Source organism: Schistosoma haematobium, chromosome 1 (assembly GCF_000699445.3).
Source record: "Schistosoma haematobium chromosome 1, whole genome shotgun sequence".
In the NCBI taxonomy this organism is placed as follows: Eukaryota; Metazoa; Platyhelminthes; class Trematoda; order Strigeidida; family Schistosomatidae; genus Schistosoma; species Schistosoma haematobium.
The window spans coordinates 39797952-39823463 of NC_067196.1; the positions used below are offsets into that span (position 1 = coordinate 39797952).

Genomic DNA, 25512 nt, shown 5'->3' on the forward strand with positions numbered 1-25512 from the left:
TATTTTATCCTTCCATATAACTATATATACGAATGTGCAGCTTAAGTAACTGATTTCGACAAAAAGAAAATTTTCTTCGCTGAATTCTATTTTTCCTATTATTCATTATTTACATGACTAAAGTTATTCTGTGATAGCTAATAATATTGAGGTCAACGAAGTGATCAATATAAAATTGAGACAGGACAACTGTCCGGTGCCCTTTAGATTCCAGTATTTATTGCCTTGTGGTGAAACTATCAAATTTCTACAAAACCACCTAGCTAAATAAAAAGCACAAGGATATGCAGAATTGCTTACACATAGACACTAATCAAGGAACAGGTACAAGACCCATAAGTCTTTGTGTGAATACATTATCTCTACAACAGAATTGTCATCAAATTTTCACGTATTTCAAACCTCAGTCACTTCTTTATCCTACGCCACCGTTATTCCATAATTCCATCTATCCTATCTTAATAATAAATTGTCTAAAATACAGAATGATGATAATTTTATCAGGAAAATTCTAACACATTATTATTGAAATTCTATTTTATTTAACAAAGGTTGAAGAATAATGCATATATATATATACATAGTGAAACAAATCTACATGTACAAAAATCTTCAAACAAATAAATACACGAGTAAACAGAGACAACGACTAGCACTTACATTTGAAAAGCCGACAAATAATTATGATAAAACAAAATTATATCGACCACAATTTTGTATACACATATAAACAAAATAATACTTAGAACACACAGTAAACAGACTATATAAATATGATCATCATGGATTGATACGAGAAAATGAAACAAAATAAATCATCAATGTTTTATGAAAATAGACTAAAACAAAGAACCAATTGGATCAAATATGTATAATGTGCCTGTATTAGAATCGACTGTTACAATAGTAGGCGGAAGATCAATTGATGAAACTGTACCATAATTTTTATCATTAGAATTTAACTCCAATAAGCGACTTGGACTAACCATTAAAGGTGGTGATGTCCCAGTTAAATTGCATGCACCAGAAGAAAGAACTCTTAATACACGACATTGTTGTATTTCGAACTTTGGAGGATTTAAAGTGGGTAACTTATCTTGAACACTAACACGTCTCATTAAATGAACAGGACTGTTTGTATTATCTGAAGAATCATTAGAATCATTGTTTGGTAGATCAAATTGTTGGGTAGATTCAAACGGCCAAACACATAAACGATCAGACAGGCCAGCTAATAATCGTCCATCTGGTGACCATGTCAATTTATGTAACCATGTTGATCCATAACCAGCAGCTGTTGAGTAGTAATCAGGTCGTTTATTAAATAGACGATTGTCGTTAAGATAACCACTTCGAGATGAGAAACGTTGCACCGGATCAGGACTTGGAATATACATTGTAGGTTTTTGATTATGATAGACACCACATAGATGTAAATCATGGATTAAGGGTCGTCCTAAATATGAAATTTTTTCGTTACTAACAGTTTTAGGAATATGTGCTAGTTGACTGCATAATCTAAAATATGAAAAAGAGAAAAATTAGTTATCATTTGGCCTAGAAAAAGTGTAAGTAAATTTAACTGAGTCGAAAGTCAGTCATTCAGCTACAACGTAAGACCAGGCACATATATGTGCATCTATCTAAGATGCCACAATTCATTAGCACATCAATATGAACACCGAATTCATAGAAGTAGTTAATTCAGTGGTGGTAATATATAAAAGAAAGATTGCGTAAAAAGATATAGTATAGAAAGAAAGACATCAAGCGATTTTAATCCCATGGTTTAAATGAACCCACAACATTGTGATCGATTCTGAGCCATGTCAACAACAGTCTCCAACCATTGGTCAAGATAGTCGCGCAGATCCCAACCAAGTAGTCTGCATCTACCAACATGGCTCAGACTACAAGTTATTGACTTCAAGCATTGATGCCACGTTTTGGTTTGGCCGCCCCTAACTTTCTTCCAACCATCCCGAACACTGGTTAGCCTTGCGCGTCGTGGTAATCGGTGTTCAGGTATGCGTAACATGTGGCCCAACCATTTTGGTCGATGAAGATTCACAACCTCATCAATTGATTTACCATCATTCCCTAATACACTGCGTCTAGTCTCACTATTGTGTACTCAATGATCCCAGAAGATGCAAGCAATATTTCTAAGATATCTGTGATCAAATACTAGTAGCTTACGATTATCTCTTAGCCTTAATGGTCACGTTACACAGCCGCAAATAAGAACAGAACGAACTGCTGAGCCGTATATTCGTCCCTTTAGTGATAGACCGATATCTCGCCTTCACCATAGGTGACGAGTTTTCCGAATCCATGCTGAGATTTCGTCAGACACCAAACCATTACGACTGGTCAGACTTCCAAGATAAGTGAAGTTGTCAACGCGTTTGACTACTTCACTCCCTATCCTTAGTCCAGGTGTTGACGCAGAACAGTCAGTCCTGAAACAACAACTTGTATTTAGAGGGAGAAAAGCGCATTCCAAACATTCTGGCATTCTTGCTTAGTGCTAGTAGAAGACTGAATTTTATCAGCGTCTTCATTAAACAGAACTATGTCATCTGCATATTCTAAGTCCATAAGTGGACCTCCTGGAAGGAGATCAATACCCGAGAATTCAGTAGACGAGAATGTTATTTCCATCACTATGTCTATGATGCAGTTGAACAAAGATAGAGAAAGTGGACAGCCTTGACGGACACCACTCGAAGTTACAAAAGCAGATGACAGTTCGCCATAAGCTCTGAATCGACTGGTAGTGTTCGAGTAGAGAGCCTTCACAAGGTTTATGTACTTCTGGGGTATGCCTTTCAATGACAGACACTGCCACAGAATCTCGCGGTCTACGGAGTCAAATGCTGCTTTTAAGTCAAGAAAGATCACCATTGTCGGACGTCGATAAGTATGTCTGTGTTCTAGAACCTGACGAATGGTGAATATGTGATCGATGCAGCCACGAACAGGTCTGAAACCAGCTTGGTTCTCTCGTGTTTGCAGTTCACGAGTCTTAGTTAGGCGTCTGATAATTATCGAGGCTAGTATTTAAGATACCATATTAGTTAAACTAATCCCTCTATGGTTGTCACAGGATGATTTTAACCCTCTCTTATATATTGGGACGATAAGTGATTGCGACCAGTCAGATGGAATAACGTCTAACTCCCAGATCTTAGCTAAATATTAGTCAACCTAACAACTTAAATTGGACCACCATCCCTAAAGACCTCTGGAGTCAGTCCATCTGGACCAGCTGCCTTTCCTCGTTTCAGATTAGCTATAGCCTTTTGAACTTCAGCTAGAGTGGAAGGACCTTCTTCAATATTCCATTCACACTGTCTGGGAATGCAGGGTAGTAGTAGAATAGCTGAAGGTCAGCTGAACTGTTCTCTGAAATGTTCCTCTCACCGTTCTGAACGTCTGGGCTGAGAGTAGACAAGAGTTTTGTCCTTTTCCGAGATAGTCTCATTTACACTCGGCTTTTTAGTCCCAGTTTCTTTTGAGTCTGAAGAGCTATCTTGTGTTGCCTACAGCCGCTGCCTTTTCCTTCTCTTTTGCTTTCGATGCCCACCACTGCTCACGGTCGTTCCCTAGACTTTTGCTTAACCTAGATCTGATTTGTTGTCGCTCTTCATCGTGTTCAGAGCCTGGTGGGATGAGTTTACGAGAATCCATGAGTGCAACAGACCTAGAAGAAATCCATTGGTTTTTGTAATCCTTTGATTTAAATCACTGATAGATGTCACTGCTGTTTCCACAGCTGTTTGTATATCTTTCCAAGCAACATCTGGGTCAACCTCGTTTTCAGAATTACCTAAGTGTGACCTCAGTTGTTCCTGGAACCTACTTTTGGTTTTCTCGCTACTCAATTGAGTTCTAATGGGTCTTTTAAGTGTGGAGTTTTGCGTCCAGTGAGGCGCAAGCAGATGCGTGCCCGTATTAGAGCATGGTCGGAGTCTAAGCAGGTACTCCGGAATGAGCGACAATCTTCTACCGACCCTCTCCAACGATGACTGATGGCAATATGGTCTATTTGAGTCCATCGTTAGCTTAGTGTAGAGAGTTGCCATGTTACACGATGTCTCTCCTTATTCTTAAAATCTGTGTTTGCTAAAAATAAACGATTGTCTGAGCACAGTTGCAGCAGACGATCACCATTATCTGTTCGTTGTGCCGGAATACTAAAATATCCACCTAAATGTCTTTCTGTTTGGTTTAAACTACCTATCTGGGCATTAAAGTCACCTGCTACAAGTACCATGTCTGAGCGTTTAGCTTTCTGAACTTATTCAGAAAGCTTTCTGTAAAATTCATCTTTCACTTCATCTGAGCTGCAGTCGGTGGGAGCGTAGGCAGAAACGACGAAAATGTACCTGAAAAGGAAATTGGATTAGAGGTGGTCTTAGTGACCTGAGAGCGTGACCGCAGTGCCCAAGGGACAACTGCTTGAGGTCGGTCACACACGACCATTTTATGGGTAATTTTTGTGTTAGCTCCGTACTTATTGAGACTTTACCGCCGGAGACGGATATCCGTGGGATTAGGCGGGGTGTGTATTTTTAGGGTCGACCTTTTCTAACCCCACCCCTCCTTGTGGGAAGGCAGCATCGCTGTCATGCTGATTGTCTGAAGGAAACACCTTACTGCCATCAAACCTCTGTACAGTCAGCAGTATGTCTTCGCCTTCGGACCATGAGTTTGTTGCCTTTAGTCATACTGCTCTTCAACCAACGTGTTTGACATGGTTAGGACCTTGAGGAACAGTTTTTCCAGCCAGTATAGCTCGGCTGCTTCATCACGATAGGCAAGCCCGACCACCACGTCAATGTAGTAACAACGCTCGAAAGAAAACAGAAAAAAAAATAAATATGAGTATATGCATGTGATAAACTATCACCAATTTTGCTAAATAATAATCGATATCAGCTGTCGAACAGAACCACGAATTAGGTAGAAAAGGTATTGAACTACTGGATCTTCAAGTACTAAAACAACGATTACCGGTATCTTACAACAAAAAACAATGTCCCTTAAAGACATCTAGGATATATTACCGATGTTAAAGGTAAAAGTCATCTTTATCTTCAGATTAAATTCCTTTTCTATCAAGAAATAATTTTCTCTTTAGAATTAGATTTTATAGATTGTGAAAGGTGAAAATAAGTTCAATTTGAAAGATTATCGTTAAAAACCAATTTGAGCAGCAACAAAAAAAATTTGTTAAAAATTTTATGTGAATCAACAGGGTTTGTTATTCAGAATTTATACCAACAGAAACGATCTTAGATGAGTTTACTGGAAATGTCTATAAATTAATATAATTGGTAAATAAAATAATCACTTATTTATCATTGTATCAAAGAATTCTGATAGTGTAATCCTAAAACGATGTAAAGATATATATGACATACTCGAAAAACGACAGCCAATCCAATCAATTGGAATCTTTAACTCCGTTGGTTCAGGAAGAAATATTGACAATTTTGTCCAAACGTTTATAACATAAAACTATATATTTACTGTATGTGAATTTTTCACATAGAAACGTGTCATTTTATTGGATACAAAATATATTATTTTGGCTAGTGATACCAGTACATTAGTAGGTTAAGGAAAATAATTAAATCTCATGAATAGTAATTACTTGGCCGTGGGATAGCATTGTATTTCATTTATCAATATATATGCTATTCATTCACTTTAATAACTAAAATCTCAATCAAAACTCATAACCACATAGTAAAGATGAAAAATTTAGCCACACAAAACTTACATTTGAGCTGTCAATCGCCAAACACGTAAAGTACCTTCATCATCACCGGTTACCATAATTAGTTCATCATCTAATTCAACCACTGGTTGGAAAGCCACAGAACGGACACACATTGGATGCATACCTGTGTCAAAAGCCAGTGTGCCGGAAGGTAAAAGCCATACCTTGATAAAACAAAAAAATTATAGAGAAATCATACAAATAATCTGTAGGCAGAATACACAAGATCTTTAAAAAATCTCTCACTTATTACAAAACATTTAAAATTACAATGAATTTTGGAAATGAAACACATAAGACATTTTCTTTAACAAATTTTCTCAAACGATTTTGTGCAAAAGATATTGTGACATGCTTACGAAGGATGTTTACTAAAAAACGATTGACAGGATTTAAGAAGTCAGGAACAAGACAGTAGTATGATCGTCTACTGGTGACGTTAGCCAGCTTCAAAGATTAAAATGACGGAAGTTAGCTTTAAACCAATCACACAATAAGTGATCTTGTATTATTAATCAAAACCTTTGAAGACTAGTTTTGTCGCCCCGTTTTTTGGTATACAGCAGGATGTCAGTGAAACGATGAAATGATAAAAGATGAATTCAATGAACCTGATAGAATAATTTAGAGAATGTATGCAACTCAAATGATAAAAAAACTAACTTTTGCAGTTTTGTCTGCTGATCCAGTTACAAGCCAGTGGCCACTTAGACTAATATCAGCGTTTGTTATAGTCATTGGTGTATGAGCATCTAAATCCAATTTCCATCGGTCACTCTCAACACCAGATTTGTTTTCTTCATTGACGGTAACTGATCTATTATCACCTGGAAGAAATAATTCACGACCAAAAACTCGACCATCACGTCCAGAGGTAAACCAGACTAGCATTTTATTTTCTTTCTTATCAAGTGACGATCGTCGTTTAAGACTTCGTGTCCGATAATCACATACGAAAGGATGCTGAGAACGTTCAATCAAACGACATGTAGACCAAGTAACAACTGAATTATTGTTGTTCGGGAAAGCATCATTCATGTAACCTGTTTGAACATCTGACTTTATTTTTTGATCATGAACTGAACCGTTTAAAGATTGTATATCACTGTGATTTTTTGGAAAACATTCTGTAGGGTAAATATTTACACAAGGTATAGTGGGATTCGATATTTTATGACAAGCGTCAGAGAGGTACCATGCCTAAAACATTAGCAACAAAATGCATGATGCAACTATACATTAATTATTATTGTTATTCTGAATTGCATACTGATTTTAAAAATAAAAATTTAATTTGTAAGCAGTAAACCGATATCCATATTGTCAAGTAAAACGTGTATGTATTTTAAAGTTTTCAGTTCTATCCGTTTTGTGTAAGAATTTCTTTGAATCTAATAAGTTAAATGTAATTTAAAGACACCCTAAAATGTTTATGAAAATCTAATACAGGCTTTTTGATGTCTGGATAGTTTAGCATCCTGTTGTAAATAATGAAACATTATTTTCTTCCATAAGATTTATCTTAAAAAAAGCATACTTTAACATTATTCTATCTTCATTATGGAATTTGGATAAATTTTGTCAAACAAGAGAGAAATAATGCCAGGTATTTAGTAAGCCTTCATTATTGATAGTTATTTAAATAGCACCGACTTTTCATGAAAAGTACAAAAACTTACAATCAAAGCAAAACTCGGATAGTCTAGTGATAGTAACGATGGTTGTCTACATAATCTACTAATCGATCACTAACATCGTGTTATTAAAATCTAAATGCTGATTAAATTTTATCCCAATGAACTATAATGTAGCGGAATAACTAATATGATCTTTGACTATAAGATTTTGAGAGATATGAGCGTCAAATCTCATGAAGAAATAATGTCTTCCTAAAAGTTAATAGAGTATTACACCGATAAGTGTTGATAAACAGTAAGTATAGATTAAGGAGTCTTGATATCCTTTATTGATACGTCATGCTAAGTTAGATACAAACAAGTGCGATGACTGACACAAAAACATTTATCAAATCATTTATAAATTTGGTCGTTTATAGACTTCATATTATTTGGAAATAGACTAAATTGCATAAACTGACGGACTATTCGAAACCAAAGGGAAATATGCATTTCATCATAGTTTGAGTACTTAACAGTAGTTCCCACTCATCAACAGATAGGGGATGAAACTCAGGATCTTTGGATAGCTCTACAAGAATGATAACACTTAGCATATGACTCAGTAATCAGTAGTTTCCATTCCCAAGTTCGGTCGATTTATGATAGCGTGCTATCTCCAATCGATGTCATCATTCACTATTTGTTTAACTCCAAAAATCATGACTTCCCGCTAAACCTCAGAAAATTCATTTCTTGATGAATAAATAACTATGTTAGATGGATTTCTGAGAAAATCATTGCAGTAGACTAGACAACCCTTATGGAAAAAGTTCAAAAATAGAAAATGAACAAGAACTGAAGTTCAATAATCAAATGACCTAGTTACTTATCTAGAAACTAAACACCAAAAACAATTATGTAACCATATATTAGAATAGAACTAAACGTTGAAATTTGTAAAACGGTCAACAACAAAACAGTTCACCTGATTTATGTGAAGAAGTGAAAAAAAAGGAGAATTGATTTATAACTCAATAATAGGAGATCTATCATATGACTGATTAAGTAAACAATTAGATTTTTTAGATTATGACATTGTCAGATTTATATCTTATTTAGATTGAATAATTGGTACGTACAATTCAAATAAAGTACTGTAAAATAACAATTGAATGAATATTCGAAGTGAATACACAAATTAAAGTATTCAGATTAAGATAAACATAAAATTTAAACACTAAATTTGGAAAAAAAATAGCACAATTATAAATCTTTAAATATTTTGTATTGTATATAAATTTCACTGAAATAAAGTAGTTGAATAGTTTACCTACTCAACAAATTAATTGAATACAAGCAAAAGCAATTACAATCAATTTATTCTAAGTAAGTTAGGAGAATAACACCTGACAGATAGATCATAGAAATTACTGACATATAAAGCATATATTACTATAATTGAACATGGTAGTTTTTAATTCCAGTTATTTGTTCAAACGAAATTAAATGGAGTGGATTTTACAAACTTTTAACCTATTGGTTAACTCTGTCTCCATTCTACTTTGTTTTTCATTATTATTATTGACCCAAAATGAGGCCGAGGGTGGAAAGAGTTAGCTCTCCCTCTCGAAATGCTATCACATGGCCACGCGTATATAAGCTCTGGCAGGGAAGTCCTACTCACTGTCTTCTCACGAGGGGTTTTGTTTACGAAGTCGAGAGGACGAAAAGCGAATGTCTGGCGCTTTAACCAGACTAGTAGACACGGAGGGTCTACGTAAGGGGGTTGGGAAGCCCTAATGCCAAACCTATGGTGCACATGGGAACCAGGATCCTGAAGGAACAAAGGCGTATGAACCAATTATTAGTCACCGGCCACCATGGGACTGCATCTCCTGACGTTGCTCCACTGCCTTGTGGATCAGACCTTTAGGTCGAAGGCTCCGAGTGTATCCCTTTAAGAAAACCAACTGCTTCGGTATAGGCATCCGGGCTGTATCACAGCCCACACACAAATCAAGTGACTTGTGTGGTGTATATGCATTCGGTGCCCCTTTGTACTAATATTTATGTTCTCAAATAAATAATAAATAAATAATAATTTTGATTATTACATAATTTTACATTATGTAAACTGTTAGTTTAAAAAACTTTGATCGAATTCGTAACAGATTCGATTAATGATTTTTTAAATTTTTATCAGTAAGATTAATATAAAATGAAAATCTATTGTTTTCTATGATAATAAACACGAGCTAACCTATATATTAATACAAAAATATAATCTCGTCAACAGCAGAAAAAGGTTCTTAATAAACTAACCATTTTATTCATACACTAAATTTATTATTAGTCGATAAGTATGGATTGAAATATTCAAACCTTAGGAAAATTACATTCACACAGAGTTAAATAATCAAAAATGAAATCTCCATTACAGGATATCTTGATAAGAGACTATATAAAGAAAGTGATAATATTATTGAGTCACGCTTTATGGGACTAAGTTGGCTAGCTCGCCTTTTTAACCTCGCTTCGTTTTCCACTTTTACAACGACAATCTCCGTTTCGCATCACTTCCACATATATACGCTCTTGATTCGCCTCTGTAATCGCTTGCGCGCGTGTATTAACATTTTTGCTCGAATTTACTTGATGTGATGCTGCTTATGGCTTAGTGATCTGAGCTATTAGATAATAAGCTGTTGTCGGCACTTCGTGTTGCCTTCTCAATTCATACACCGTTTGAATTTATTTAATAACGATTATCAGTGTGATTGATATATAAAGTCTAAGGAATTATCTCGAAGCGAATCCACTACAATATAATGGATATTAAAAAGTTTTAGAAAATAATGAAAACAATAATAAAGATAAAATTATCATTACTTTTACACATCCACTTTCATAGACACCAACCACAATTAAAACTTTACAATCCTTTGAATCAATTGACTCGGTACAATCTTCATGCATCCACGTATGAAGATGTAGAATACGATCGTATAGTGTAGAAAATGACAATGAAGATGATGAGTATTTCTTTTCTTCATTATTTGTTTTATTTAAATTGTGATCAGAAGCCAATAGGTAATAACGTTTTACTATCCCATATAATTGTGAATCATCAAAATGAAGCGAGTATACCTTTTATTAACATTAAAAAAACGTTTTTCAGAGAAAAATGAACAAAAACGGCAAGTATCATACTTGTTCTATTCACCTTGAATACTGTCATTGTGATAAATATAAATGGATTTCTAGTAACTTGATACAGATTAGGTGGAAGAAAAAGAAAAAGCTACTTATTATATTTTGAAAGTAAATTCTTGTCATTAATTTAGATTAAAATTACAAATGTTGTGATCTAATCGCAGATTAGATATATTCAAATAATTCGATAAATCAGTGAATGAATCTCCAATAATTTAATAAATAATTCATTGATTCAATTTTTACTTTTTTTCAACGCCGGAGAACTAGGATTAGTGTTTTCTACGCGCCCAATGGTGACACCGAGGCTAAAAGATGAATTACCTAGAATGACCACCTCGTTTTGTATTTATCAGTTAGACTGCTTCTGTGGAGCAAGTTATATTGGTCGAAGTTCTAGGAATTTACATTTCTGTGCTCGCGAACACCTCCCAGCGTGGCTAAGCAAAGGTCTGGTGAAGAAAGTGAACAGCTCGATATTGGCCCATTTAGCATAAGCTGGTCATAATGCCAGCATAAACCAATGCTTTTCAATTATTTATAGGGTCAGCAATTTTTTGACAAAGCTTTTCAAACTTAAGTCATTCAAACGGCTGAAGCTGTATCCATCCGGATGAAGAGACCGAAGCTATGCGTACAAAAGAAATTTCTTCAGCCGCTCCTCCTCCCCTGGTCAACCTCAAAGCCAACTGAATTACGTAATTTAACTATTGTAATTACGACATTTCGTAGTCAAATGTAATTGTCTCTGTTATCTTTATTAACAAACCTTTGTGTTATTATTAGTATTATTACCATTGGTTAAACATCATTATTAATCTCCCCAATATATGATTCATTCACTTCGCATTCATCCCTCCATATTACATCTTACAAATAATTTGTTATACAATACAGTCTTCTATTAAAAATTAAACATTCGTCCTATCTGACCCATATTTATTCTGATCATGGATCTCAAAATTTTCACTTAGATCAGCTAAGTTAATTCTAGTTAACATTCCATGTGAGTCATATCAACACTAACAATTTTATTTGACAATCCTAAATTCACATGCTTTAAACGATGTACTTTGACCTTGACCTGGTCATTTTTCGGACTAGTAATTTGTAGAACCCGAAGAGAATTTATCGAAAACAATATTCTTCGTTCAAGTATTAGTCCTTACAATGAATTATTTTAATAATCTGATGACATTTAATTATAAACGATTATTTTGTATTGCTAAAAATGATCGTTTATTTCGTTAGACGGATAATTTCGATGCCGTCTAATATCACTATGATTGTTTAGAATTATTCGAATTGAATTGTAAAGTAGATCTACGTTAATATCGACTGAATGATGTCCAATCATACGCTCACTAATATTCGTACGAACAGCTCTAAAATAGAGTGGAATAATCAAAAAATCACTACGAAATACGATGAGAAATCCACAAAGTAGTAAGTTAACATTTAAATAATCTCAAATAGACTTTTTAAAAAGTTGAAACTCGTATAATTGCGAAAAGTAAAACATTATAAATTCTACAGTATCTAGAACATTGAAGAATTGACGTGAATTATAACGATTTCTTTACGATTTTCAATACTCGCAACTACGATAAATGTTAATAAAAAAATGAGTAAATTTTATTTCGTAGTTAGATTATTTTAAAGATTATCCTACATAGTAATAATAATAATAATAATAATAATAATAATGATAATAATAATAATAATAATTACTTACAATAACATTCCCTGTATTAAAGCCAATAGCTACCCAATTACCATCATTCCAAAATGATACAGCAGTGGCAACTCCATACATTGAACTTGATAATCCTGTAGACAATATCCAATGTTTAAAAGGTAGTGGTTTCTTTGAACTCTCTATTGATGAACTAGGTTCATGATTATTTTCCAATGAATTCTTATGATTTTGATGATCAATAGATTCACAGGAATCAACTTCTATATATGTATGCTGAACTTGTGGATTCCAGTATGATGACTGACTAGGTCGAATAGTAATCTCTTGGAATGAACAAGTTTCATTATTATTATTACCATTATTGTTCAATTGTTTTGGTCGAAATAGAAACTAAATTTTTTTTTAAAAAGAAAAATAATAACGACATAATATTACTAGAAAAGATTTACTTCATGTATCATCGATTGACGATAAATAGAACAAACAAGTTAATAAAAGATACAATTGATCTAATCGGTTTAATTTTACTACTTAATGTAGAGCTAAAATAACGAATATGATTCAATCCAACATAGTCAGAAACAATTTTATAGTAGATGAGAAGCAAACTCTATGTGTGAATATTAACTGGGTATGCAAATGAATTAATAACTCACTAGTCGAGTAAATAAGCGTTTAAATAAATCAATCAGGTCATTCTATTTAATGCGCATCTACAAGTACACATAGATATATATACCTAAAATTTTAAACAATACTGATAATTATTTAAAGTTGAAGATTGCCAAAAATTCAGTAAAATTGTAATAGACAATTACAAATTGATAAATAGAAATATCTAAACTCAATTATAACTTCATTCACTGACATAATCATGATAAACATAACAACATAAAACTTTTGAGTAATTGAAGTGAACAAATTGTATGAAATCGGATAAAGTTTGTAAAAATATTAAGAATGAAAACAAAATATTGATTCACACTATGAGATTCAAATAAATTTGAACATTCAGTTGAATATTATAACAGTCATCTAATTTATACAATTTTAGCAAAAAAAATAAACTGGAACCATAGCGATATTTAATACTGAAACTAATTCACTATAAAAACCTTTTGGTTTTAACAGATACTAAAATAGACTAATGTAACTGTTATGTCTTGACATATGAGGTTCAATACAGGCCTACAATACTTGTGGAATTAGGAACCAATGAGCTACTCTAATACGACTGGTTTGTCGATAACTGTGACTAGTACATAACACTTTAACACAACCATCAAAACAGAAAGAGGAACTGTACGAAAACTTGATATTCGAGTTAGAACAAGTATAACGAAAAGAAGTGGTACATCTCCGTGCATACATTAACAAAAACATAACATTTAAGAATATAAAAGTTTAGCGGACTGAAGCTAACGATAACCAATTAGAAAAAGGTAAAGGCCATGTGGGTATTAAATTAAATAAAAGGCACTAGTAAGCATTGTTTCTAGTGGGATCTGAGCATCTTATCCGCTTAGCAGTATCTAGGTAATTCAACCGGATGTTTTAAAACTAACACCACTGTATATATGAATGTATACCTCATATAGCAGTTTAATCGTTTTAAGCATATAAGTCCAGATACCATACGGTACCGGAAAATTCGCCACACCAAAGCTAACCATTAGATAAAAAATTTCAAGTTGCAGCTTAACTACAGCTAGAAAATCGAATGGCATCGCCATCTGTCACACCTGAAATTATTAGGACATGAGTGTTTAGACGAATAATTTATGTCATATTTATAATAAATATTATCTAAAAAAGGAAACATAAACAAATTATATCCAGTTGGTACGAAATAAATAAGAATGTCCACTCAAAATCTTAAGTCCGAAGTGTATGCCGCATGTCATATATATATTAGTGATAATGTATACAAATACAAAGGAAATGGTGACTATAAATATGACAAAATTGGGTGATACAAATTTATGGATTAGGAATGTAAGGGGAATATCACCTGCAAATCAGCAGAATGTCGACGACGTCCGACAACTAATAACGAACCATATTCACCAAACCAAACAGAAAACACTTGGGTCCAAAGCCCGTGTACAGCAATTGGATTTTGTATATTTGAAGAATTTGAATGCCTCTGAGATGATAAGCCGGAGCCAAAAGGATACGGCCAGACAGGACCAGTTGGGGTTGGAGTTGTAGGGGTCGGCAAACAAGCGGCGCCAACATCCCAACGTTTTATTACACCATCAACAGATGCTGTAAGCAATCCAATAGGTAAACAACTTTTATTGACATGAAAATCAAAATAATCTCCATCAGAAAATTGTTTGAAATCATCTGGAAGTAAACGTATAGCTGTGACCCAGGAAGCATGCACACTCAATTCTACTAATTTACAACCGTCACGAACACGCCATATCTAAAACAAGAGTAATAATGAAGTGACATAATCGGTTAAAACGATACAGATATTTAGTATATCAATTATTATAATGAAATTACGACAAAAAACGTACAAGAACACGTCCACTAGCGGTTCCACCAGCTAAAATGCATTGGCCTTCAATAATACGTGCATCCATCGACAATACTGTAGACGCACACGAACACAACAAATGTAAGCGAGGGAAGCTATTACGACACAATGTCTCGTTTTCCAATATTCTTGATTCAGAAAATTGAAACTCTGTATTAGGCAAGCACCAAATCTGAGAAGAAAAAAGCAGACATTTAATGAGTGTAAAAAAAATGTATGAGAATCAAGTGAACAATCTAACATAACAGTTTTCGAAATTCCTTAATCAAGTCCACAGTAACTCATGAGGTGAGAGTTACATCTAATATGTACTGTGTTTAAGAGATAACGATAATCAACAGCTGATCTAGAATAAAGTAGAAGCCAATACTGGCAATTAAAAATCTGAAGTACAGAACTTCAAATTCAGATGAACAACGTGGAAAGTTTCACAAATGTCTCACTATGTATGTTTTCTAACACAATATTTCTTTAGAGTAAAATAAACCAGTGTAACAGCAACACCAGAAGGAAACATTATTTTAAAATTTTTTAAAAATAATATCTTTAGATGTCTCATAAATTCAACTATTAAATTACTACAATCTCCCGAACCCCCCCCCCCATTCTGATAAAAAAAATATCTGTCTGCAAAACCACTTACAAGCTTATTAGCTTAAAATTACGACATTTAAACAAGAAACCGTGAACTAAAATACGCTTTGTAGACAAAAATGCTAACAATAGGATATCCACTTTATTTTCATTCATACCATTCGTGATACAACATCCATCAAAACCACTCTCCCCTCTAGATAAAAAGTTTATCTGCTACAACGTCAATAAGAGACGCAGGAAACAATCGAAATCTGATGACGCTTCACATCAGGAATGATTAAGTACCATTCACATACAGGGAAAATAAACATCAAGTTTTCATATACTAGACTCACCAAAACTTGAGTAGATAAAGATGCAGCAAAAAATATTGGTGCATTATTCATGTCGTTTGGGTTACCATGATTTGTAAAAGATGGTAAAAATATAACGCAAGATGCAGCTGGTCCAACTCCAACTTCTACTGTGTTCGCATCAAACAACTAAGACAACAAGATGATAAATATAAATATTTATTTAAATGATCTTTCAGGAAAAAGAAGTAGGTAATTAGTTTCTTCCCAGACAGTAGCAGAAAGTATTTGATTAGGACGGAAAAAATGAAATAAGTGTCAAATGGACAACACACACTAATTCTGTTTAAAGTGCTGAAGATGGATGAACCAAGACAATATACCGGTACGTGAGATTAACTGCTAAACTGATTCATGTTGGTAGATACAAACTATCTAAACAGGGACCACACAATAACCGTTAACGGTGGTTGGACACGTTAGACGATGACTCAGGATTGGCTATAATTGAACAAATTATTCATTATATACCTCTACTTACTAAATTCTAGTATTCAGTTTCATAGGTTACTTGCGCTTCGATCAATTAACACCTTGATCACAATATCATTTCATTTTTTTAAAAAAAATGAAGAAACAGAGATCTTTAAGAAATAATATCCCCCATTAAATCAACCCTTCTTGAAAGGTATACAAGGGACATTGAAATCTTCAGTTAATCCAGTATACCCAAAATCTTATTTGTAAATTGTAAGAATGAATAAACATATGACTTTTATACATCAGTGGATCAATGTGATTAACTAAACTCATTAACAATCTCATTCTGTCTCTCAGTAAGTGTTCGGAATGTAAAGATTTGAAATCTGTAAACATCCACATGTTACAAAGCAAAAGCCAGAAATAAATTAAATAGTTGACCATCAATCTATTTACCTGCAACCGTTCATATTCTTCAAATACATCAATTGAAAATCTTTGAGATAAGAATTTTGTGACAAAGTCTATAGATAATTTGGTCGAAATACAGGAAATCCAACAGATTATTTCCAGATTGTAAAACCATATAAATCCATCAGATAAACAAACAGCAATAATATTTCCATTTTCTGAAACAGAAGCGAGATGCACTTTTGAATTAGAATCAGTACATAACTGTGGATACCAGTGGTCTGAAGGAAGACAGGGGAGCCTTAATTCTCTGGAACAATCAAGTCGTAATTTACCACCACTTCCACGTTTCAAGTGATAGACATTTGGTAGTTTTGGTGTAGTTTTTATGTAGGTACTTGATTCAATTCCATCTACACGATGTGACACAGAATCAAGACAACCTTCACCGGTCATAATTAAAAGGTCTAAGGAAGAATTTGCGGCTATACACTGAAGTTGATATGTTGACTCAGAAGAAATTTGATTGGGCTAAATAAATCAACAAACAAACAAAACATATACACAATTTATAATAGCACATACAGTCACTAAGGTTATTCACTGGTAAAATATATCTATTAGTTCAATCTGATAAAAAATTTGAATAGCTGCAGGAAGTATTCAGAAACTCAATTATTAAACTGGTTTACTCTAAGCTAAATTACACAAAAAAAGTTCACGGAAGAACACAGAAACAGATAAAATAAGGTAACTTCAACTTTCATTACGCAAGAAAGAAATCGTTAATAACTTTGCAGTAAAAGTGCATGCGTAAATCAATTAATGATGGGAATACTTGAGAATGACATTTGAATTTTCGGAAGAAAAACTTTTTTCTTTATTCTTCTAGATCAACATGCTGGAACTTATAATGTTATAACATGTTTTTGTATCTAAATCCGACCATATTAATTTTATCCATTGATTGTACTTTCGTTCACTCGACAATCAATGATCGAAAATTATCTTCCCATAAAATAGACATTTCAATGATGCCTCAGATATTATTATGACTTTACTCCGCTTAATTATCACGTGATACGATCACCAATCAGAACACGACTTATATGACCCTGACACTGTGTCAAACTAATGACACATAAACCAGTACGAGCAGCCTGGAGTCAACTCTGAGTCTTTATTGGTTCTTCTCACCCAACCCTGTCCATTTGAACCCAGAACACAAATCTCAGCTCCCACTGTATGAATCATGTATTTCACACATACGCAGTTTACATACAAGCAAATCAGACCGCATCATACAACAAAATAGAAAATAACAATTACTCAAGATCAAGGCAGAAGTGGCTGTGAGTGTGAGACTGTCATTAATAAATTAGGAATAGTAAATCGTATAAAAGTAGTCTATAGATCAAAAGAAAGCTTATGATGAAAGAAAATATGAATATACATACAATATAGTTGCCTAATAGCTATCCAATAGGAATACATGTAATAATAGTCCATAAATAATTCCTAGAGGTTACCACCTTGTTGTCATGGACAAATAAGCATCTTCTTCGTGAATATTTTTAATTGTTCAATCCGTGTCAAAATGAACAAAATATTAACCTATGTCCTATATCCTAGAATCGATGAGTTTCAAAGACCACTGAATCCTATATAGTTGTTTTTTCATCGATTTTTTGTCTTACGTTTTTCCGTCGAAATGTTCGTGTGTTTTGAAGGTACTTTCAGTCACGAACTATAGTTAGCAGGAAAATTACTGACAACCAGAGAGCACTAAACAGCCATTTTTCCCCGATTCGGGAATCGCCAACAGTGTAAAAAAACATTTCACAAAAAGTTATAATTAAGTGCTCCAGTTTTTGTTAGTCATTCAGTTCAGTAGTCAGTTAATTTAGAGTCTCGTAAACAACGTTTGCCCACAGTGGAATAGTAACATTTTGTATTATTAATTATTCAACAATTTAATTAAACTGCTCATACAATCACATGAAAGCATTCAACTAATGACCGTTCAATAGCAAAGTTATCAGAATTAAAGTGAATATGATTATTATTTTCCAATAACCTAAATGACTTAATTTATTTTAATTGTTTATTACGATCGTTAATTACTAACTGGAATAAAAATATTTGTTTAACAAGAACAATTAATTGAGTTAGAATGTTATAGGTTGTTTTAGAAAAACCAACACAGTACATCATGTCAACAAACAGTGATGAGTTACAAGAATCATAATCTAAACTGAATGATGAATTATGATAAACTGAACCTAGTTTATAATGAATAATGATACAACTAATATTCTTACAAGATAAATATTATACACGCCATTTTATTTATGTCAAGTTAATAAATTATAATTACAGAGGTTTAAACAACCAACATGTTGCTAAGTAACTGAAAGATAAAAAATTTGCCTAAACTTTAACTTAAACACTCATTTCAATACTATTGAGTATCATAGTAACACATAATCTATGGAAAAATAACAACAAAAAATAATCGATGAATAACGTCCTGTGATTCTGAATCAATATATATTTTAACAACATAAAATGCCAATATTTCTGTAGAAATTCTGAGAAAATTCGAAAGAAAGAAAAACGGACTTTTCTGTTTCCTTTCGTTTTTGTAGATTTGCAATTCCAGAGAAAAAATAATGCAGCATAAATTAAATTTTATGTTGTCAATTATCACCTCAAACCTCGATTACTAATGGACACACAGTGAAGTAAGAGTAATAATAGGATATTTTTTAAAATAATTTATCTGCGTAGTTTGAAATCATTCAGCAAAACAAGGAAACCCTATCAACCAGTGAGTAATCAGTAAATAAAATCAAATTTGATATCTAAACGTTTTAATTTAACATGAATGAATGACAATTTTATTTACATAAGCTTCGGGAAATACTATGACAATGAACATTCTGAAAACAATAACAAGATAAAATAAAACAACAAACCTGAGAAGTTATAGGTAATGTTGTAGATTGTGCATTATCAACACGAGCCAATTCAGTTAGTCGAGGTAAGTCAGCTAATACAGTAGGTGTTGGAACATCGATAGGTGAAGAATCATAAACTGGTGAAACAATAGTTGAACGCTTTCGACGTCTAATTGTCCCTTCAGTAGATACTTCCGAGTCGTTTGATTCCAAATAGATGTTGATATTTTCTCTAGTTGAATATTGACTGCTGTGTTTCGAATCAATAAAGCCATTATTTATGCTAACATCATCATCATCACTGCCAATAGCATCTAAATTACAACTATCTCTATGATTTCCATAATAGTCGAAATGAAATGTACCATTTTCATGGTTTGAAACAATTTTATCGTATGGATAAAATTCTTCACCTGAAATTTGCTCAGCAACAGGAAGTGTTGAAATTCTATATAATGATAAGAATAAGACCAGTAATAAATAATAATAGATAAAGCTAAAATGGAAAAAATTTAAAATATGAAAGCACCAAACAACCACAAATTATGAAATTTATGCATAGAAATAATTTTTCTCAATGTTAAGAAACAAACCTATGACTATGATGCTAGTTATTGCTAGTGTTAAGTAAAACTTGACAATCATACTTAAGTAATTTACTGATAGAAGAAAGTGAATTATTTCCAAAAATACTTTGAATTTGTAATATGTAATTATCATGTTTGTTGCCTAGCAAACCACCATAAGTGGGTTGGCATCAATATATATATATATATATATATATATATATATATATATATATATATATATATAAACACCCTTATATCACCAATATCATCACGCGCTCACTAGTTATGAACTTCAAGATACGATTTCTGAAGAAGTGATGAGAAGCTAAGACCAGTAGAGTTTAACTATGTCGGGTGTGAGACAGTTATCTACCATAAACACTGGGAAACGATCTCGCAATATCGCGGGTTGATTGAAGTCTTTTTCGTAAATGAACATCATTTAGACGATATGATACGATCTGGATCCAGTCATTGACCAGACACCATAAATCATAGTACAGAGATCAAGATATCCTAATGGAAACTATTTCCTAACAAGATGAATTTATTACTTCTGGTACAGATAGATAGTAATATAATCAAACCAACAATAACGGGAATCATTATCAATAAGTATGAAGCAGAAAAATTCATGGGAATAAATAGCAATTTCGATCAGTCATTACATTTATATAAATGAAGAGTATCTGATGTGTTCATTTTTCTTTTTAAAAAAGATAATCCAAGCGAAATGTTCGCATTAATACTGAAATATCAATACAGTTGAAATTCATTAATATAGTGTAAGAGGAAAACACCGAACCTACACTAAACTACCATTGGATCCACAGGTTAAACATTCTGTATTATTCGATAAGAAGCTTAGAAATTTCACTTCAATTTCAGGTGAATATACCTAAACAAAGAAAAGAAAGAATACGAAGAGAAACAACAGAGATAAAGCTGAAGAGGTAATTGGAACTGCATACATAAAATGAAAAGTAACAGGAACACTAAAAACAAACACGAAAATATCAAGAGTAATACTTTGTAAATATCATTCTGAAAGTCTATTCCTAACTAAAGGAAATAGGATGTGAGAAATCCGTTGTTTAGTCACAAAACAATGCTTAAATTTATATGCTAAGGTGTTATACTGAAATGATGAAAAATAATTTATGTTAAAAAATCATGGTGTTTAGCGGAGCAATCCCTTAGTGATCAATATACTAAACTTCCAAACATTAAGTCATGAATTCGAAATCCTCTTCGATATGAGCACCATGATATTATCAATAATCTTTACACAAACAGTATGGTATAGACCAGTACATAAACTTGCAGTTGGTAAATAAGTTACATGAAGTTTAAACTTTAATTTGCAATGTAGACAATATAGACAAACAATAGACTTATATACAAATTCAAAACTTAAATGGATCCATTAAAGTTATGACTATATCAATCTCCTTGCATAGTTAGTTATAAGGTATCTAGAAGTGGTATTACACTACTAAATACAAAACAACTGCCATCTGAGCAATGATTCTAAATTTACATCTTTGGAAACTTTTCAAAAGTATTTAAAAAATTGGGACGCGTAAGGAACCGATATTTAGAATTATGAAATTTTATTAACATAGTATACTCGCTTAGATTCCTTTTATAAATCCAAATATTATCATAAGACTTCTTGAGGAATAAATGAAATAAGTCATCATAAGAAAGCAGATACAAAGTGTAGAGAGCCAAGAAGTACACCTATCTCCAAGAAACCAAAGTAATTTGAAAATCCGATTATTACCAAAGTCCAGACACAAAATCTACCTACTGTTAGTGAGCTTTTCTTGGGCTACAAGCTATTGTTTGTTTATTTATTTATTTATTTATTTATTAATTAATTAATTAATTTATTTATTTATTTATTATTATTATTATTATTATTATTATTATTATTAATATTTAAATAGACACTTAAACTAGTTTACTTACTTGATGCAATGCAACTTCATAGCCTGAATTAGCATCCAAAAGAAGAACTCGACCATCACTAGTTGAAGCTAGATATCGTTTGCGATAACGGTTATGATATAAATAACGTGAATCATTAGCTAAATCCTCCTGATTGTCTGTACTTACAGTATCCGTCGAATCATCTGTTGGGACATTTGTAAAAGCTGAAGATATGGTATATGGTACCTCAATAGCCAAACATGTGACAGCTTGAAATCCTGTTGGAATGGCCCATAATAATTGAGAAGCAGCAATGTGACTGTTACTATAGCATGGAAAATAAGAAAACGAAAAAAATGTAGCAGAAATTCGCTTTAAATTTACCAAGAAATTATGAAACATGCATAAAAGAATCTGAAATTATCAATAAGTTATGTAAAATTGTGAATTAGTAAGTACCAAGTAACCTACAATATCATAGTGTTGCAAGGCCTGACTTCATTTCATATAAAATAAACTATAACAATTTCATTAGAACAAAAGCACATAAAAACAATTATATGGAATACTCAACTGTAAACTTTGAAGTACCAGATAGTCTGTTCCTTATCATAAAGAAAAAGTTACCTTTTACTTCAATTTCCACAATAAATCCAACGTTATAACAGTATTTAAGTTCAGGTCTATGCATAAATGAATGATAGTTTTAACATAAAAAATAGATCTAAAGAACAGGATCTTGTGATTTAATAAATAAGACTTGTTTTATGTAGTTTTGTAAAACTTATTTTTTTCGCGGGCGATAGAATTTACTAAACAGAGTATACCATAAGAATTCTCATGAATAACATTTGTTTGGAAATGTAGCACATCAAACTGAAATAGTCTAGTGTCAGGTTTCAACCAAGCATACGTGTTCAACTACATTAATTCTTTAAACACTTACAGCTTAGTAAGGGAGTATGCTTACATCATACTAGTTAGAAAGGATTAGTTGATTTAATAACCGTATTTGGATCACCATAGAATTAGCATAGAGTTAGTCAGACTCTAGTCATCTACGTTGCTTGATAATTATTTTAAAATCAAAAAATTATCCTTCCTAATTAGAGAGAATTTCAGTCTCACATATTAGTACAAGTTATCGATTTTGGTCAACGAATTTTGACATAAAATCTCACTGGTTAACGAGGTGATAAATAAAAATGAAGGCCATACTTTATCATGAAACAAAAGATAAGACAAAATATAGGCTGAACTCATTTACTAAAAAATAAGAAAATTCAGGGGACTAAACAAGTTTATGCATAAAAGTTGATCTAATTAGTTCCTGCTTAAATAAGCTGTGGAAATTAATTCCGCTAGAACATTAGATTTTGTAACAGACTAGGATGGCTTAGACGATTATAAAAAAATAAAAGCATTGAATGTCTATCTCTCTTTAGATCCAAACTTTTCAGTAGTGACAAGGTAGTAGATCCCTACTTATTATTATTATTATCACTGCTTAAATTTTCCTGTTGGTTTCCACTAGCTGTAACCAATGCATGTTTGTCCCACAATAGTGAGGTAATTTGAGTCAATGATCAGATTTTGAAACCTCCCGTCACTTCACCATATCATATTACTGCGTTCATCTATCGATCAGGGTTCCTTACATTCATTTCAACAACATAGAACTCGTTCATTAAACTCTTTCACAACATACTGTAATGTATGTGTCTATATGTGAATTGGTGGTACAACTGCAAACTTTTAAAAGTTGGAAACTATAAACATTAAAACAATCACAAATACTGAGTTTCCAAAATATATTCTACTCTAGTAAGAAACAGACTAGATAATGATCAAAGACAAAACCTGTAGACAATTTTTCAACACAGTTTTCTTTAGAGCAACATATATAGCGAATAATATTGTTTTCGATTAGATCCTCATTAGGCTTTACTCTAATACACTGCATATTAGAGTAAAGCCTGATGAGGATCAAATCGAAAACAATATTGTTCGCTTATATATGTTGTTCTAAATTTACAGTTTTCTTTACCAGCAACTAAAATTACAAACGGCTTTTTTAAAAAAAGACGTTCACTAATCAATGAAATACACATGTTAAATAATTTCTAGGAAATTCAAGACACCATCATATTGATTTGTTTAAAAAGTTAATATGAAAACAATGAACAAAGATTATGTAAAAAGCAGAACCTAAGCTCATAAAATTCTTCAAAAACTTTAAGTTTTAAGTATGTTTTTCAACATCAAACAGATTCAACTAGATTACTTTTGTTTATAGTTGTCTTGCAGACTATTTATTACAAGTCCTAGTTTACGCACAATATTCCTCATATTAATTCTCACTCTCCAGACGCATACACTTACAAAATAAGTAGTCTTGATATTTGCCAACAAATTCATTTTTGCCAAATCTTAATTAACCGGTTTTAAATGTGTTATACACAAAACAGATCAACACCTCCAATTTTCAAGTAAGTTTATTGCAGTATAAAAAGATGGATTTAGAACTTACCACCAAAACCAATAATACTTAAATGCTCTAACTATTGATAAAGTCTTAGACACTTCTTCTTTGGATGAGGGATTCATTTTTAAAACAGATTGATGACGCTCAGTCAATAACTGGAAAGCTTGCTGAAATACAGGGTTGTCTTGGGAAAGGCCAAGTCCCAGCTGCAGTAAGTCTATGCCTTTAGGTGATGTGGTATTGTAACTGGAATGATCAGGTATATTAATTGAATTTGACCTGATATTTCTTGAAAACAAATTTCGCCGTGATTCAACAGGACTTATACATCTAGAATCAGGTCTGAAGTTGGGAGGAGACAGATCCAAGTTGGCCACAGAACTTCTACGAGATCCTTGGCATGGAGATCTAGACCGTTCACAGTCCTGAACAATAGTTGGATCAATTATATAGTAAGCGTTTGTTTGAATAAAACGAAGATAAGCCAACCTAAAAGTTTTCGAAATAAATTACATTTAAATTATATTATAATTTGGTCAGTAAAAGAGACTAACTGTTTAAAAGGAAGTAAACTAATGTTACGATTTCCACTTTGCAATGCTGGTAGAATTTCATCGACCAAGCCCACAATGTATCTGGTAACTAAATAACTAAGTTAATAACTTCAGAGTTTAGATTATCCTAAAACCAACTAGGGAATGATAAATAGTAAGATTTCATGCTTTGATTTAGATATCAGGCACACGTATGTGTACCAAACCTTCGGATGGAGCTATTTTGTAGAGTAAAGACACTTTCCGATTTCAAAACCTGAAGTATGGGAAATGGGATTCCAACCATTCGAGTCAATACTTCGAAGCTGAACATTTAAATCAACTAACACTAAACGACTTAAGAGAAGTTTCAAAGTAG

General features: G+C 32.7%; 1 protein-coding gene across 2 annotated transcripts in view; it reads right to left on the reverse strand.

Annotated features, from left to right (window-relative positions):
* Positions 1 to 533: 533 nt before the first annotated feature.
* The window catches only part of APAF1_1 (wD repeat domain), a gene marked incomplete at both ends in the record, with an annotated part of 44627 nt that continues 19648 nt past the window's right edge, over positions 534 to 25512 (reverse strand). The window contains 13 exons of one of the 2 annotated variants that reach the window (XM_051218188.1): positions 534 to 1518; positions 5792 to 5955; positions 6455 to 6991; positions 10300 to 10557; positions 12359 to 12712; positions 14334 to 14753; positions 14851 to 15042; positions 15803 to 15949; positions 16697 to 17182; positions 19630 to 20059; positions 20990 to 21078; positions 22155 to 22440; positions 24646 to 25089. In XM_051218188.1, coding sequence (XP_051074025.1) covers positions 840 to 1518; positions 5792 to 5955; positions 6455 to 6991; positions 10300 to 10557; positions 12359 to 12712; positions 14334 to 14753; positions 14851 to 15042; positions 15803 to 15949; positions 16697 to 17182; positions 19630 to 20059; positions 20990 to 21078; positions 22155 to 22440; positions 24646 to 25089 — 4486 coding nt within the window. The remainder of the gene's footprint in view (positions 1519 to 5791; positions 5956 to 6454; positions 6992 to 10299; positions 10558 to 12358; positions 12713 to 14333; positions 14754 to 14850; positions 15043 to 15802; positions 15950 to 16696; positions 17183 to 19629; positions 20060 to 20989; positions 21079 to 22154; positions 22441 to 24645; positions 25090 to 25512) is intronic. The other variant, XM_035732079.2, reaches the window with a different exon arrangement.